Below are 18,537 nucleotides of genomic sequence, written 5' to 3'. Positions count from 1 at the left end.
GCCATTTGGAATTGAAATAGCATTATTTAGATTCTAAAGAGTAGCAGCATATAGGACAGGAATGATATTTTGAGATAATGGCAAATGGTGCCCTTAAAGTTATATTTCTGGTATCACTGGCGAGCTCATAATCTATGTGCATAGATGTTCAGCTCAATGTGCATGTGCAATTAAGGAGAAATACATACGGAATAACTTATTATATAAAAAGCTGCTCTTACAGAAAAAGATATCATGACATGATAGCAAAGAATTTATAATTGACAGAAAACAGGATTCATACCAAAATTTGCAGAATATCTGTCTACTTGATAATTCACATGGATTAGCCACTGGGGGCATCTTCTTGTTGTTATGCAATATGGACTTGACGGCAAGAATCTAACATGTATTGAATCTTACATAATTATTTAGCTGATAAATGGAGAATGCAACTTGGCTTTAGAAGTCAGATGACAGAATTTTTATCTGCTGAAATCATAAGACAGTAGCAAAATACAACTGTAAAGGAACTGGTCAAATAACCTTTTCCTCCTTCCCTGTAACAAGAATGTCTCCATTCTAGTTTTCTCTACCAGAAAAGTTTAAAAGGCTCTAAAATGATAAGGTTGGCTTAGGCAATCAATAGAATGGATTAATTTTCTTCTAGGCCCAACAGCATGTGCTCCCATCTCTTTGAGTGTAGCCATGGTTAATTGCAACAGACAAAACTCGTCGACTTTCTCCCTCCTAAAAATGTCCACAAACTGTCCCAGACCTTTTGAATCGAGCCATCTTCTCAATCCTCCTGCCTTTGCCAGATTTTTTCTGAGAATCAGCATCTTTTTACTTTGATTATCTAGTACAGGAGCATTAACGTAACTGGTTGAACCAAAAAACTTGCTCTCTCTAGCTGCAGTCATGCAAGCAGTATTTCCTTGATTAATTGTAATATGCATTGCAGCAGATGAGATTCTCTCATTTAACAGGATTGTGTTGTTATTACATATGCCTACACTTGTACACTCTAAGGATGGCATAACCCTACCATGATATGCAAGATTGTACTGTTCAAGGGATTTCTTCGAAGAAAAAACTGATGGGCCAGCCATTGATCTGTCTAACCCTGTTAATGTTCTCTGTTGTAATTCAATATGGTCATGCAGTCTAGAGTCGCTGGGAACAAGTGAGTCTGGGAAATGTTGAGCTGTCTTTAATTGCCCTTGTGGGTAGACATCACTGCTTCTAATTGCCTCAGCTTCTTCAACATTTCTACAATCTCTGTCCATTCTAAATGATTTATTAATTTTTATTGGAATTAACTGGGTTCCTGGTCCTGGTTGATCTTTTGGCTTACATCGATTGCCATAACCAACCTTCATTGCATTATCCATTTCACTTTCTCTTTTCTGGCATTTGTTTTTCGTTGAAATTTCAGAAGTCTGGTTCTTCTGAACTGTTTGAGAGACCTTCCCTTCTGGAACCAGCAGACTGTCCTGTAAAAGTCCTTTACAAGGCTCCACTTGTGTAGGCATGGACTCTCTGTTGCTTAAGATTGGTTCATTGGTTTGATTAATACTAGAATGCGATGGAATCTTTGAGGTACCTTGTGCAACTGCCTTAACAGCTGCAGTTTTTTTCCTTGGAAGTGGTAGAGATGAGGTATTTTGACTCACTTCAATATTAGAATCTTTACCTGCCAGATTTCTTCCCCTTCGCCGTGATGTTACCTTTATTATTGCCTTCCGTATGTTCCTATGAGCATTTTTGGTATCAGTAGTTGAATCAATTTTGCTTCGTTTTCTTGAAATCGGTCCCACATTCTGGGTATCGGCAGTTGAATCAGTTCTTACTCTTTTCCTTGAAATCCGCCTAGCACCTTTAGCAGGTTCCCCTGGTATGCTTTCATTTTGTTTGATTCTTTGTACTTGGGCTGGGGCTTGAGTGGCTTTAGGAATTGGAGGAATCCAAATGATGACCCTTTGCTTTCTCACATGTACCCAAGAAGCTTCTTCATCTTGGCAGTCTATCTCCTGCCCATGCAGAGGAGAACATTCGTTCTTGCTATCTACAGCATGGGCATCTTTCTTTGCAGCTATTGCTGCAAGATGTCTCCGTTTTGTTTTCGCCATAGAAATAGGTGTGCAGAATGTGATCACTCAAACATTTTACTTTCCTGTAGTGCTGCAGCAAAAAATAATCAGGTGGTCAAGAAATATATTTAGATTTAAAAGAATGCAGAACCATCAAATAATTCTGACAATTTTTTGTTGAATTCCTGTAAAAACAACAGAATAATTATTTGCTTCAATCAATTCTCTGATGATGGCTACAGAAGAAAACCCTAAATGTTGGACCTTAAATTACATATACAAGTTGGTCCAGAAGACTCTTACAGATAGATGCTATGGAGAAACTATTCTCAAATAGCAAACATATGAATGTGAGCGTATTTGGGCATATTTGGCATACAGTTGATGCAAGTCATCCTCTCTTTGCCACAGAATTCTAATTACAACTTTGTATAAGAATGCATGGATCAAACGAATTTATTAATAAACTAAGCTTATGGTTTAGGTTCACATATGCCAGTACACTGTACAGCTTAGAAAAATTAGGGTTGCATTCATTTTGGGTGCTTCCATACAAAATACATTAAAAAACATAAACATATATATTTGCTTCTAAAACAGCAGATAAGTTCAGAATAGCAAACAATAAGCGAAACAGGCATAGAAGTAAAGAAAAGTCCTACTTCGATGTTAATTTCTCAATATCATTATAGATATCCAATGTTCCATATTAACATAATAAAATCAGCAAGCGGGATCATCTGGGTCTGCATAAAGATTATCATCATCATTGACATTAATTAGACAACTATCTTCATTGGCAGAAAATTGACTATTCCAAAGTAAATGCAAGAAGGCATAGAGAACGTGGAACCATAAGAAGATTTCAGCATGAAAGCCTGGAGCTGAATTCACCCCCAGTGATAATGAGTTCAAATTAAAGTGGTTTAGTTTACTCCTAAATGAATAAACAATTATCTATTGCAAAGTAAATGAAATACATACATCTAATGATTTATACAAAAGCTATGGAATAATTCAACAGAGTTTCAAAATGATATCACAATTTCTTCATCTATTCATAGATGCTCTTATACAAAAATTGGAATAAGGACACAGTTCCAACATGCAGTGTATTTCCTTAGTAAATGTTCTATATGACCTCCTTGACAGGTGCCAAGCAACTACAACCATCAACAACAACTAAAACCAATTTATTGTGACTACCACAAGGTGACATATTATTATCATACCTATGAATAATAACCAAACATTACTAATACAAATAATGCTATTTACAATAGTTCCCCCTCACAAAAAAGAAAAGTTGCCTTACAGATGACATGGAAACAACATGCATAATATTAGCATGAAACTATTAAGGGGAAAAGGAAGGAGACATCTCTATGGAATGGAATAGTGGGATGCAGCCACATGCAAACAGTAAAGTTTTGTCTATTCCTCTAGGAGGTGGATAGCCAAAAGTTTATGTTCCCTAGGTGCCTTAAAACCATTTCTGTGGTTTCCATTAGCGAAGCCTTGGCTTTCTTATGGGCAGCTCAAAATTTTGAGATTTCATGAATCATTTTTGGCACACTTATCGGTCTCTAACTTTGTCAGTTGAGCCCAATTAGGCCAGAAACCAAAAGTTTATGTTCCCTAGGTGCCGTAAAACCATTTCTGTGGTTTCCATTAGCAAAGCCTTGGCTTTCTTATGGGCAGCTCAAAATTTTGAGATTTCATGAATCATTTTTGGCACACTTATCGGTCTCTAACTTTGTCAGTTGAGCCCAATTAGGCCAGAAACCAACGTCTCTGATCTTCAAGTTCCTCCCTTAATTTCGTGGAATTACATATTATTCATCCATTTCAGCACCATAATTCATTGAGCTTTCATTTATATTTGCAACATGAGATAAAGGTATCTAAATATATACTTAATGAAGCATGAATCTTCCCACATTTTCTCATGAAAGTCACTAAAAGAGGAGCTACCCTCAATAGAATCGATTTATGTTTCTTCTCTTCTAATTTTGTATTAGGTCGCCCATGATAAATATAAGTTTGGATGAATTCGGTTAGGTAATTAGATCAATTTTGTGGAGATCAAAATAACTTAGATTGCAGAAATGCTTTGCTGTTCTGAGTATGTATTCAACTTCTTACTTGTAATCCCAATACTTACTTAAAAAAACTATCCTTTTAATCTGAATATATTGATGACAGTGAGTATAACCTTCACTGAATGCAGATGCGATTCAGACTGTATGTAAAGGGAGTATACAGCAGACTAGGTTAGTTTGATGACTGTGATACACATAACCTTGTTATTGATATGTCTCAATAGTCATAGAAAGGTAATGCATATACTATGGGAAACAACCCCACGTCGGCACTTATCTAACTATGTTTAATACTGCCAATAGTAATACAAGGATGATTGATGCATTACTAGATCGATACTCAACTAAACCAATACTTGACTATAACTTCAATGATATATTAAATATAATGTGAGTATATAAATATATGTTGATGTTTATATAAATATATATATGTGCATGTATGTATGTATGTATGTATGTATCTGTATCTGTATATGTATATGTCTTGGTTACCGATTTGGGCACGTGAATCGGATCCGTTGATACCAAATTTTTTTTTCCCAATTAGGATTCGTGTGTGTGTGTGTATATATATGTATGTATGTATGTATATATATGTATATGTATATATGCATATGTATGTATGTATGTATATATATGTATATATATATATGTGTATATATATATATATATATATATATATATATATAGTTTTAGGACTATGTATATTTCTTTCAGTTTTTAATATATATAATGCATAAAAGGGTCATTTTAGGATTAAAAAGCAAAAAATATATTTTAAAAAGTCATTAAATAACTTAAACCTACTTAAAACCATCGATCCTTGAGGATTCGCGATGGATCCTTGAGGATTTGTGCCTAGATTCATGCAGATCCGGGCAGGATCCTTGTTTTACATAGTGGATTCAAATCCGGACGAATCCACTGTGTAAAACAAGGATCCTGCACGAATCCAGGCACGAATATTGATCCAGATCGGATCCGAATCCAGATCCAGCCTCTAGGGGGGCACGAATCCGGTAACTGAGGTATATGTATATGTATATGTGCATATTTATATATATGCATATTATGTTAGACTTTCATAATTTGATTTCCATCAACACACACACACACACATATTAACATATATTACATATGGAATTTGCTTTAGTTCACTATAAGGAAAAATTTCTCAACACTCCCTCTCTAGCAAAGAGGGAATTCAAGCAAATTTAATATAATACTTAAACACCACCTTAAGTGTGGTCTATGACAATAATTATATTAAGTTGTCTAGCAAGATCTGACCAAAAAACCATAACAAATTGATTTCATTGTGTCAGGCAAAATTCAGCCCAAAGAACCATGATGAGTTGGTTATCAAGAAGTCCGGCAAAATTTGGCTGAAAGAACCATGATAACACTTGCTCCTAGATATCCAACACATTTGGAGCTACAGGTCAATGTAGTGTATCTAGGAGATATATCAACTATTGATAGGGTCATCACCTTCCAATAGTGACCTCACACATACAAAAGATCATCAACTTTCAAAATGCAAAAAAAGAAAACACAATTTTAATTATTCATGAATATATTAAGTTTACAAATGTATTTACAAACTTGTCATGCCAAGTTTACCTCTGTAGTACTCTATTTTCATCCTTGCAAGAGGCTTGGTGAAAATGTCAGCATTTTGCTCATTAGTACTGATATAAATCAATTTCATAACATTTCTGTCTACCATGTCTCTAATGTAATGATATGGAGTCTCGATATGCTTTGATCAATTGTGGAAGACAGGATTTGCAGCAAGTTTGATGCAGCTTTTGTTATCACAATGAATCACTGTGGAACTTAGTTTCTTTCCGAAAAGTCCAAATAATAACTTCCTCAACCATACTGCTTCGTGAACTTCCATAGAGGCTGCCATTAATTCAGCTTCGGTGGAACTCAAGGCAACTATTCGTTGTTTTTTGCTGAACCAAGATATCATTGTTGATCCAAGACTAAAGCAACACCCTATAGTACTCTTGCGGTTCATGGAACAACCAGCCAATCATAATCAGTATATCCTTCGAGTTTAATTATCAACATTTTTGTACTTCAAACCAAGACCAATAGTTCCTCGTAAATATCTCAAGATGTGTTTTGCAGCCATCAAATGAATCTTCTTTGGTTCACACATGAAATGGCTTAAAAAAATTGTGGCATAGCAAATATCAGGCCTAGTGTTTACCAAATACATAAGTGATCCAATGATCTGTCTGTAGAAAGTGGGATCAATAGATTTTGAATTCACTGCTGCTTCTTTTAGCTTGTGTAGATTTGTTTCCATGGGAGTCGCTAGGGGCTTGCAGTCCATCATATCAAATCTAGTCAAAATGTCATGTGTGTACTTCCTTGATTTAGAAAAATATGATCTTTCTTTTGGCATACTTCTAGACCCAAAAAATAATGTAGTGGGCCTAGATCCTTCATTTCAAATTCAGCCACAAGATCTTGCTTGCATCTATCAGTTAGATAATCTTCACCTATTATTAATAAGTCATCAATAGAGAGAACAATAATTAACATGACACCATTAGATATTTTGAATTATATATTAGGATCGGCTTCATTTTTAGAGTATCCTAGTTTGGAGAGATAGCTATCTATCCTTTCATACCAAGCTTGTGGTGCTTGTTTCAGGCAATAAAGAGCTTTCTTAAGTTTACATACATATAGGTTCTTATCTTTTATAGTAAAGCCTTCAAGTTGTTCAATGTATACTTCTTCATTTATGACACCATTTAGAAATGCAGTCTTAACATCCATTTGATGTATCTTTCATCCTTTGGATGCTACAATTGCAATAATTGTCCTTACTGAAGTATATCAAGCTACTGAAGCACATGTTTCCTCATAATTAATGCCTACCTTTTGAGAGAAACCTCGAGCAAGAAATCTTGCTTAATATTTTTCAATACTACCATCTAAAGCATACTTAATTTTGTATAACCACTTTGATAAAACAATTGATTTGTCTTTTGGCCTAGGTATGATATCCCAAACATCATTTTGTAATATGGATTTTTTCATTTTCCTTGCCCATAATGGCCTCTTCCTGATATTACAGATGTCCCTATTTTCAGTGTTTGATAATAGTTCATTCCCCTCTTATATGTTCTCCCTCTGATTTTCAGTTTGTTGATTTTCATCCAAATTCTATGATGGGCTCATCTTCCGTACTTGTGGATAGTTTGAAGGTAGTGTCTTCTTCAAATTTGACATCTCTGCTCATTTCAACTAATCTCTGTCCAGGTATATAGACTTTATACCCTTTAGTGTTTTCACTATACCCAACATATATACCTTTCTTCCCAGATGGTTCTAACTTAGTTCTCTTTTCTTTAGGTAAATGAATGTAAACGGGGCAACCAAATATTTTGAGATGACTTAGGTCAGGTTTAATTCATGTAAAAGCTTCCTCAGGGGTTATGTTTGTTAACTATGTAGTTACAGTCAGATTGATTCGATCATGAGATTCATTATTGTTGGTAAATCATCATTTAGTTATATATTATATATATATAATTGTTATTATGTTATTTATATCTCATGATGATTAACCATAAGAAACATGTCTCTTTATGAGATACGTCTCTTCCTCTCATATTTATAAGTCATTCAATATGCATTTGGAAAACAATCAATTACAATGGTAATCGTTAGTACATTTGCAGCGATCATAGAAACCAACAATGTTTTCTAGGATTGAGTGTGGTCATTTGTTTTAAATATATACAACAGTATTAGTGGCATCAACCCAAAATGAGAGGTGTAAATTTTGATCATGTAAGATGGTTTTTACTGACTCAACGATGGTTTTGTTTTTCCTTTCTGCCACTACATTCTGTTGAGGATTATAAGGTACAGTATACTCCCTCTTAATCCCAATAGAGGTGTAGAAATCTTTGAAATTTTCAGAGGTGTATTCACCACCATTTTCTGATCTTAGAGTTTTTATTCTTTTTGACGTTTGATTTTCCACAATTGCTTTGAATTCTTTAAATTTCAAAAGAACTCCATTTGATTCTTTGACTTTTTGAAAGTAAATCCAAGTTTTCCTAGAAAAGTTATCAATAAAGATTATGTTGTACGGGTATCCTCCTAAAGGAGGTGTTGGCATAGGTCCACACAAATCAATGTGAGCTAGTTCCAAAACTGATTTAGATTTGTGTTCACTCGAAGGAAAAGATCTCTTTACATTCTTTCCTAGAGCACATCCTTTACTAATGCCTATATGATTTGAATTTAAGTTAGGTGTTCCAGTGGTGATTTTTCCTATATTCGGTAGTGTACTAAATCCAAGATGTCCAAGCCTTCTATGTATTTCATTAGGGTTTGATACTTCATAATTTAGAGCTTGTTTTTGGATGTTACACAACTTATATAGAGTTCCATCTCTAGACCCTATGGTGATGGCATTCTTAAGGTTAGAATTTTTAGGCCAGTAAATACTTTGTCTTGATTAAAGGTAACATGATAACCTTCATCTGCAAATCCAGAGATAGATACTAGATTTCTTTTTATGCCAGGTATGAAAAGAACATCTTTTAATTTCAGAGTGATCCTAGTTCTTAGTTGTATAGAACAATTCCCAATTCTTTTTACTGGATAGGTGGAGTTATCTCCAATGGTGACTCTTTCAATGTGATAATTTTTAAGAGTTTCAAACTTATCTCTAGATCCTGTTATGTGATGAGAGGCACCACTGTCGATTATCCACACATCTTCATTGGAGTTCATCTCACTTGATAAAGCTTAGTAGAATAATAGATTTTCTTCCTTTTTAACTTCGGCTATGGAGGCTAGAATGTTTTCCCTTTTTGGGCAAAATTTGTAGGTATGTTCGAATTTCTCACACTTATAACATTGAACTTTGGAGAAGTTTTTCCTATTGTGATTATTGTTTCCTTTGCTTTGGTCATTTTTCTTTCCTTTGTGATTAAATTTCATCTTCTTCCCTTTGTTTTTAGAGATAGAGAAAAGTGCTTGATTTTCTCCCTCTTGGTTTAGAAAGATCCCTCTAGAAATTAGTCTTGATTCTTCTAAGGTGCAATCATTTTTAAGCTGATCAAAAATTGGTATTGAAGGTCTACTAACAACTTGGATAAATGCTTCCCATGATATAGATAGTCCTCTAAGTGCTATTATAGATAATTCTTGATCTTCAATTTTATTGATTTTTTATTTCAAAAATTCTTCCAAAATAGGATGAGATTGACTCTGCTTTATTCATTTTTACATTCTTTTTAATGTGAGCAATCTACTTGGGTTATTAATCTCAAAATGTATCCTTAATTGGTTTAAATACTTCAAATGCTTTCTTAAGATTTGATATGGAAGAGAGAATATGATCTTTTACTGAATCAACAATGATTTTTCTGGCTTTATTATTTCTCCTTTTCCAAGTGGCTTTTTCTACCTCATCTTCAGGTATTCAAATGTCTGATTCAATGAATGATTCTAATTCCAATTCTTCAAGGATTGTTGTAGTTCGAATTTCCCATGAGAAGAAGTTTGTTGCTCCTTCAAGTCTATCCTCGACTCTAACATTGTTTGTCATGACATCACTTTTATTTGTGATTTAAAGAATTGTTTTAAGTAGTTCAGCGATATCGCTGCCAATTTGGCTCTGATACCATGTTAGGTAATTAGATCGATTTGGTAGAGATCAAAATAACTTAGATTGCAGAAATACTTTTCTGTTCTGAGTATGTATTCAACTTCTTACTTGTAAACCCAATACTTATTAGAATTACTATCCTTTTAATCTGATTATATTGATGACAGTGAGTATAACCTTCGCTGAATGCAGATGCATTTCAGACTGTATGTAAAGGGAGTATATGGCAGACAAGATAGTTCGATGACTATGATCCACATGACCTTGTTATTGATATGTCTCAATAGTCATCGAAAGGCAATATATATACTATGGGAAACAAGCCCACGTAGGGGCATGACCATACGTGGCTTATGCCACGTAGGGTCATGACCCTATGTCGGCACTTATGTTTAATACCGCCGATAGTAATACAAGGATGATCGATGCATTACTAAACCGATACTTGACTATAACTTCAATGATATATTAAATATAATATATGCGATTATATATAAATATATGTTGATGATATATATATATAGACTTTCATAATTTGATTTCCGTCAAAAGACACACACACACACATATATTAACATATATTACATATGGAATTTGCTTCAATTCACTATGAGGCTAAATTTCTCAACAAATTCAACACGGCGCTTCCCTTCAACTAATTGCCAAATATGTTAGACCTTCTGTAAAACAAGGTTGCATGGGGACAAGGTACTTGGGTACTACAGGTATGGGTATAGATATAGAGGTCGGGGTACATGGGTATGTCAATTTTTTTTAATATAATTTAATATTTAAAGAAAATTTGAAAATATGTGTCATGACAATGGTTTACCATTTTGCTAAACAAGAACAGTGGTAAAGTTTGAAAATATAATGTATTGTTTTCTATTTCAAATTTGCAATAGGTTTGTAATAATAACATATGCTAATATCTAGATGCATAACAAAGAAGGCGGATTTTAAACATGAACAAGAAGATCATAAATCATATAACAATGACATATTGCAAATGATAAACTTCTTAGTTAAATAGTGATAAAGCTTACTGTTAATCAGTATTGTCTCAAAGTTTCAAACAGATTATGTATTGAATTAAGCTTGATAAACACAAGCTAACACATAAACAAACAAAAAAAGAACAAAAATTAGAAATCTTAATAAAGGTTCTTAGCTATGATGCCCTCCACTAAGTACCCAGTACTTGGGTGCATGCGTATGCATCCTAGGGGTGTAAGTACGCATACCTGTGCAACCTAGCTAAAACCAAGAGAGAGTTAAGTACTATCTAATCTTTGTGAAATATCTCCAACTTTGCACATTATGGGTGTCGTGGGCTCCAAATCTTGAACATATTGTTGAATAGTGCACAATGAGTTAGCAAGATCTGGCTTTAAGAGCTAATCAAAGTTCCCTCATCTTCACTAGGCACTAGGTTGTGTGGCTCAATTTGTACCGGTGATATCATCAACCTGCTCTAGGTATTGTATAGGATATATTTTTGGCTGATGAATTTCATTCTTTGAATCAAGCATAGGAGTCACAAGGGGGTACTCTAGAGTATTAATAGCAGCTCCCACTAAGATTAACCGCTCACCAATGGGTTCATAAGATTCTTTGTATAATTCTACGAGTGTGATAAGAGGAGATATGATTATCTCATGGCCACCTCCATTATTGCTTTCTTCTATGGGTTCTTTAAAGGAGGAAAATTCGGTTTGGGTTCTTTTCTGTTTTCTCAAATTATAATCAATCTTGCCTCCTCCCCACCTTCCTTCCACTATGCGACTATCCAATAATTTCCAACTAAAAATAGAGGGCCAACTAGAATCATGGTCTATTTCAAAAATTTATCAGTTGCTGAGGATGGAAACTGTGTACACACTTCATCCAAAAAGAGTGAAATGACAAATTGTACCATGTACAATCCCTTGTGTTTTAAAGGAAAAAAAAACCTTAGATTCTAACTGACAATAATTCTTCCTACTAATAAACTTACACTTTTCCAAGCCTGACCATATACTCTGTCATCCAAACTACAATATCCAAAGCAATTTTGGCTTCCATCAATCTGCTTTTAATAAGGTCAAGGATACATCACCATTCATCATTGACTAAGTAATCTTTCCTAAGAAACCTTTACCGTTCACTCCATGTATTTTCTTGTCCCTTGCTGGTCAAGTTATCCTTGCACAATGCTTGAACAACCATTTCTTTATATGCTAGACTACATTATTGGTAAGTTCGTAATATTTGGTCTTGAATATATAAAACCCTTAACACTTGTTAAAAAACAATCGAAGCATAAGTGCTAGTGATTGCTATGTCCATGTATTGTACTACTAATTTATGTCTTTATGATAGTTGAATATCATGCTCTAGAAGCAAAACTCAAAATCTCTAAAATTAAAATAGGGAACCTAGACCAAGCAAGAGCCTACAACACAACAGTAAATTGTGAGCCTCTCATCGGAGAGGTCTTGGGTTCAAATCTACTCAAGATTACCACATAATAATAATTAATCTTAACAATAATAATAAATGGATAATATATAATCTAGGCTTCAATCAATGACCTTTCAAAAATAAAATAGGGAACCTAGATCTATTTAAGCTTTAGTCAATGCAAATTAGAGCATGTGATTCTGAAATTCTTCGCCCACCACAATCAACACTTTATAATAATGAGACTCTCTCAAGTAAAAGCTTTTACGGTATTGGTGCCTTCAGTTTATAGCTCTTGTTGTTATTTTTTCCTTTGTTCATGATTGTCCTTTGTTATCAACTTACTATATTTTTCCAAGACTATCTATTGTTGTTTTCAAAACATTCAATCTATGTGAAGAGTTCTTCCTTGTTGCACTTGTAACCTTTCCATCCATGATCAATGTTGCTTGGAAAATGCCTGAATTATCAAAGACAAAATTTAAAAGTCTTATAACTAAATTATTGGTTGCTCCTTATTCTTCTTGAATTGAAATGTTTAATCTCTCTGAGCCACTTACATAGAATGAATGATCTCCTTACTAGCAAGTGAATGTAAACTCTCGGTGGTTATCCAGCTAACTTCGAACTCTTCCTGGCTATAGCATACAGCTATAATTGCTAACCAATGGATACTAAAGATTTGTTGATCTTGAATACTTGTATGCCGATCAAAGCCGAATGCCCTTTTATCGATATGGTAGGTGGCAATATGACTATAAAGTATTGTAGGAACAAGCCATTCAATGCCTACAATCAAAATTCTTTGTATGTCAAGGGCAACGAATTCAATGCTAGAGTACTTGCATGTTTTTACACCATACAAATTTTATAGCAGCTCTTTCATATTGTGCAGTACTACAGCCCAACATGTATCCTCAAACCGTATTGTAAAACATGCAGACCTCACAACAAGGTGAAATCATAAGGTAGTGTTTGAATCAATAGTTCTACAGTATCAACAAAAGTCATGAACATGCACAGCATCAAATACTCAAGTTGTAAAACAAAAATAATCGCACAGTCTGCAAGTCATATGGCTATCTTGGCTTATTATTTGTATGGCAATGGTTCTAGGGTTGCATTGTACAATGGGTCCAGATTGAAGAAATCTTTCTATAGTGGTTACTTCTCTAACTTTCTAGTGTCTTTCCAAGTCATATGATGTAAAATTTTACTTATTTAATGTCTTTCTTATCCTTTTCCATTTTTTTCCCATCTGGGCCCCACTTGTTTCCATTATTTTTCGAGTCATTTCTAATTTTAGTTCCATTTCATGTTGACATATGCAATAAGAATAAGCTCCTTTATAACATTATTTAATACAAGTACTTATCAATTCTAATGTAAAAATTATTATTAACAAAGTTTATTTTGCCCATACATTTGTGATTCCCAGTGTTGTCAAGTGTTTCCTATGAAACAATTAAGTGCAATAATTTTGGCTTTTGATAGTATATTAGCTTAGAGTTATATACTTCGTCCCCCGTGGACACACTTGCCAAGAAGTTGCTATGTACAATGCTAGGTACTATTTCCCAAACTCGAGATGGCTTTCCTCCTAGTCTATAATATTGATTGTTTCTCATATCTCTTGTCTCACTTGATAAATTTTTAATATCAAACTATAAACTACATCACCCCATACATTCAAGTAAGACCTTAAGTCGTCCCTTGATCACTATAAATTGACCGATCATGTAGGAATGCCTTGAAGGATGATTCTTTGAAATGTAACAAAGCATTGCAAAATACTGAATGACATTCTATTGTAAACATATACTTCATCCTACACTATACAAGTGGTGTTGAGTTTGTCTTCTTTTGCTCTACTTAAATAATTGAAGTGGTGTTGAGTTTGTCTTCTTTTGCTCTACTTAAATAATTGTATCTTGTGAAGCCGTCCATGAAGGAATGGATCTCATGTCTTGCCACTTTTCAAGAGTGCAGTTTGTAAACAGAATTGGAAATGCATCTTTGATTGTTAAGTCATTAAGACAAAAATTTCACAAGCATTCTAATTTGTTCCAATTTCTTTAATGAAAAAAACTGCTAGTAACACAAATCACTTGTCTCTAATTTCAAGATAATTCTCTCTTCTCGCATTTTGTTCATTTCCTCTCATACATTGGCTGCATGGTTCCAGTTCATTCTATGTAGTGTTTTTCTCACTGATTGGACTCCAAGTTATGGATCCATAACTTTTAAGGCATTCCTCTTAGATCTTTGTATTCCAAGAAAATTCTGAACATTGCTGCTTTCAACACAAGCTCCCAATTATTTCTAACCGTTATTACATCAACATTATTCTTTTTCGCCCAAGTTTACTTAAATGGATAATTAGTATTGATATAATTTTAACTGTTCCAGGTGGGACACCAAAGTTATTTTGTTTATTTGTTGGTTTCTCTGTCGACCTTTAATTCTTCCATCATCTAGAGCATGTCCCTCCTCAAAACTTGTGTTGTTCCCACTTAATCATTGGTGCTCCTATCCAAACTGTCATCTGCATCATATTTCCTTTTAACATGAGAAGACATTTTATCTTCACTTTCTATTTCCATTACCCTATGTACTTTTGGAGGTTAGTTCAACTTCTATATACCAATCAATTGCTATACCTCTTGAAATGGCCAAAGAATACAATAACAGGCAAGCTCTATCATTTTAGCCCATTGCTACCCAGATTGTCTGTTTTGTCTTTGAATGCCTTACATTTGGTCCATTACCTATAAATTTGGGAAACTTTTGCTTTATGTTGGGGCTTGACAGTGAAGTCACCACATATTTCTTCTAATGCAACCTTAGTGTCTGGAACCTACTTACCAAAGAGTTTTGACTTAGACATTCTGATACTTCTGTCACACTGTAGGCCATGTGAGAATACTCAACCTGTCCAACAACTTCAGTTTTATGTGCACTTGTATTGCCTTTAAGTTCTCTTCTATACACCCTTAGTGCTAGAGTTTTTGGCTTGTTGTTTTCTCCTTAACAACTTTTTAAGGCCTCGGAGCTTATTGTCATATGTTTCTCTTTCCCCATTTGTGGGGGAATCCTTGGGCTCTACTTCCCAGCTTCCCTTGTCCAAATGGAACTGTCTTCACTTTTCAATTTACAAATCAACCCACACTTATCTAGTAACGTAGGTGTCTTACCATTCCTTCCCAATCTGACTTTCTATCCTTCTTTGTTGTTTTAATACTATGATCTTTATTTTCTTGATTACAACTTCAAATCATTATTTGACTTCTCCTTTCTCGAGATGGACTTCAACTTTGGATTTATATACCTATGGTTTCTTCAATTTCTTCTCTCAGTCATCTCATCCTTTTATTCTATGATCCTTAGAGTTTGTCTCACTTTCTATCATGTTCCTTGATCACTCTTTGACTCTTGCTTCTTTTATTTGTGTGTAGCAGCATTAATCGTGGGAACTGTGAGCCCACACGGGTAATGGAGTTGGCTTGGGCCATGGGTTTGCTCCCCATTGGTCTTAGGTTCGACTCTTAAGCCCGGGTTTACCCAATGCATGTGATTTGCAAGCTACTGCGTGCCTCCCCAAAGGATTAGTCTTGTCCCATCTTGCCCCTTCCCAAACCCCAACTTCGTAGTCAATAAGATCAAGGTAAGGTGGGTTCGGCATTGGGTTGGGTCATGGGGATACCCTTGGCGCAACAAAAGCAAGTTGTGGCAGCTGTGAGTTTGTTTCTGCTTCATTCATTCTCTTCTTGTTCGGGTCCACTCTTGTAACATTGTCTTACTTGTCTATGTGCTTCCCAATCTCTTAGAGCACACAAATCTAAAAGGTTATGTGAGGTGTGGGAGAAGACAGCCAAAGAGTATATGTCCCACAAAATAAGATCATCTTTTTGTTGATTGGATTCCACTGGTGCTTCAACTAACTGTCCCATTTACATGGCTATCTTTTGTTCTACCCAAACTTTTATAAGCAATACTGTCAAAATGTTTACTGCTAAATGACTAAACTGTCTATTGCAAAATAACCTACTTACATACAAATAATGATTTCTATGAGTTAGTGATTCAATAGAGTTATAGAATAATTTCACAATTGCTTCATTTATTCATAGATGCCCTTATACAAAAACTAGAGTAACAAAACAATTCCAACTTGTCCATTTCCCTGAACACAAAAGTTCTATATAAATTTTTTGACAACTGTCAAGCAACTACAACCATCAGCAACTGCTAAAAACTATTCATTGTTGCCATAGGCAACAAGGTATCACCATACCCATCAATGATAACCAAACAATAACTAATAGAAATGATACTATCTACCGGCATTTCCAATTCATCAGTGTAGGTTTGGAACTACAATCATTTTGGTCCAAGTCCTCAATCTTATCTAAGTTGAACTATGAGTCTAGCTCCTCTGATGCCAAAGATGACTTCTCAATGCAGTCACAAGACAAAATGGAGACCCTACCGAAGGTGTTGACAATCCAATGCTCCCTCCTTGACCCCTTCAATTGTTATCCTAATCTGGTCATGTTCTCTAGCTTGGCCAAAAAACCAAAAATTAAAATAAAAGGTACCCAATTCTGCCTTGGTTTGCCCTGAGGCTGCAAAGTGCACTTGGATTTGCCTAGCTGTGCAGTAGGATCCACCTGCCAAAACCTGAGCACAGTTTGCAGCACCCTGCCCATACCCCAGTGGACTGGTGTCAATGCCCAGATAGGAATAAACCTGACCGCGATCCAAGGCAATTTCTAAGCGAGCCAAATACTTAGTTCATAAACAATAAGATGCAATTCTGGTAGCAAATAGAGAAACAAACAGAAGCAAACAGAAATAAGTTAAAGCCCTAGTAGAAGACACCACGAAGTGCATGTGTGTGGGGGGTATCCGATCAGAATGAACCAGACAAGGATCCAAGGCAGTTTCTAAGTGAACGAAATACTTAGTTCATAAGTAAGATGATATGCTGGCAGCAACTATCGCATTGAGAAACTAACGGATGCACCAGGATGGATTAAGTCAAGAACCTACTAGATGACACTACTAAGCAAACGTGTGTGTGTGTGTGTATAACAAGTTTCTTCCTGAGATAGTCTAAGCTAGGCTCTAAATATGTTAAAAGGGCAAATGGAAGAATACTCTCCAACAGTCCAACCACGCTTGTGTCAAGAATGATGCAAGAAAACACTCTTTTCCTGTATACCATTGACCATACTATGAAAGGATGGAATTTTAGCTACTGTATATCAGCTTGAATACATGCAAATAAGCCTTAGAAACCCATAATTAAGAACAGATGGTAAAGAATAAGGCAATTATCACATAAATAATTCATTCAAAGACCTTATTGCTTCCAATTTTAAATCCTACAGTTTAGTTATTTGTTGACTTCTCAACAGGAAGAATTTATCCTGCTGAATTTACCACTCAAAATTCTCTCAGCTTCCAGAAGTGATCGGATTATCTCAACAAGGATTTCTCCAACAGAATCTACAACTCCAAGAAATTATTGGACTTAGTTATTCCTCAACTTCTAAAAGGTGATTAAGGAATCTTTAAAAAAAAGACTTTGTCCAACCAACTATGGATGCTACCTTTGCAGTAACTAGAGGACTTCCAAATCTTCTGCCCATGACAAAATGCCTTATATTTGAGGAAAATTTTATGAATGCCTTATATCTGAGGACAGATATTATAGCAATATTACCAAAATTCTTGAAATCTGCATTCCATAGAGTAAAGCATTCTATCTGAAATAGTAATCCAAGTGGAAAAGCCACACACAAAAAATGTTGAGGAAATTTCTTAATATCTCTATTCTTCTCTTAAAAAGTGGCCTTGAAAACTTGTGAAACTGAGTTACTTGAAACTCATCAAAAACTTCAATCTTAGAAATTGATGCCAAACACTCTTACACCAAATCACAAGCAACTACCAATACGTATCTCAACCCAACATATATCATTACCTAACTGGTGGGTTAATAAAACAAAAATCGTTGGAAGGAATTCAATTACAATGTAAATGCAATGCCATCTACAATATTTGCCCAAGAAAGTAATTACCCTATCTAGGGATTTGTGCATAAGCCCTAAGTTGCCAGTATGTGCACAGGTAAAGGTAAGGGTAAGAGAACTATTAAAATAACCTTCATGTTTCTTTTTAATGCTCACTATTATATCTTATTATATCTCTGTAAATATTAGAATGTTTCTAATATTTAGGTGTAGTCTAGAATAGAATG

At 34.8% G+C, this 18,537-nt stretch overlaps 1 protein-coding gene across 3 annotated transcripts in view; it reads right to left on the bottom strand.

Annotated features, from left to right (window-relative positions):
- Positions 1 to 240: 240 nt before the first annotated feature.
- LOC149529000 (Sterile alpha motif (SAM) domain-containing protein) overlaps positions 241 to 18,537 on the bottom strand; it is a 45,372-nt gene continuing 27,075 nt past the window's right edge. For all 3 annotated transcript variants that reach the window (XM_089810404.1, XM_089810405.1, XM_089810406.1), the window contains one exon: positions 241 to 2,163. In XM_089810404.1, coding sequence (XP_089666530.1) covers positions 585 to 2,111 — 1,527 coding nt within the window. In that variant the 5' untranslated portion in view covers positions 2,112 to 2,163 and the 3' untranslated portion in view covers positions 241 to 584. The remainder of the gene's footprint in view (positions 2,164 to 18,537) is intronic.

Source organism: Cupressus sempervirens, chromosome 11 (genome assembly GCF_028749045.1).
Source record: "Cupressus sempervirens isolate cs-2001-9-10 chromosome 11, ASM2874904v1, whole genome shotgun sequence".
Lineage (NCBI taxonomy): Eukaryota > Viridiplantae > Streptophyta > Pinopsida > Cupressales > Cupressaceae > Cupressus > Cupressus sempervirens.
The sequence above is the reverse complement of the archived record's forward strand: the minus strand, read 5'-3'. Positions and strand labels throughout refer to the sequence as shown.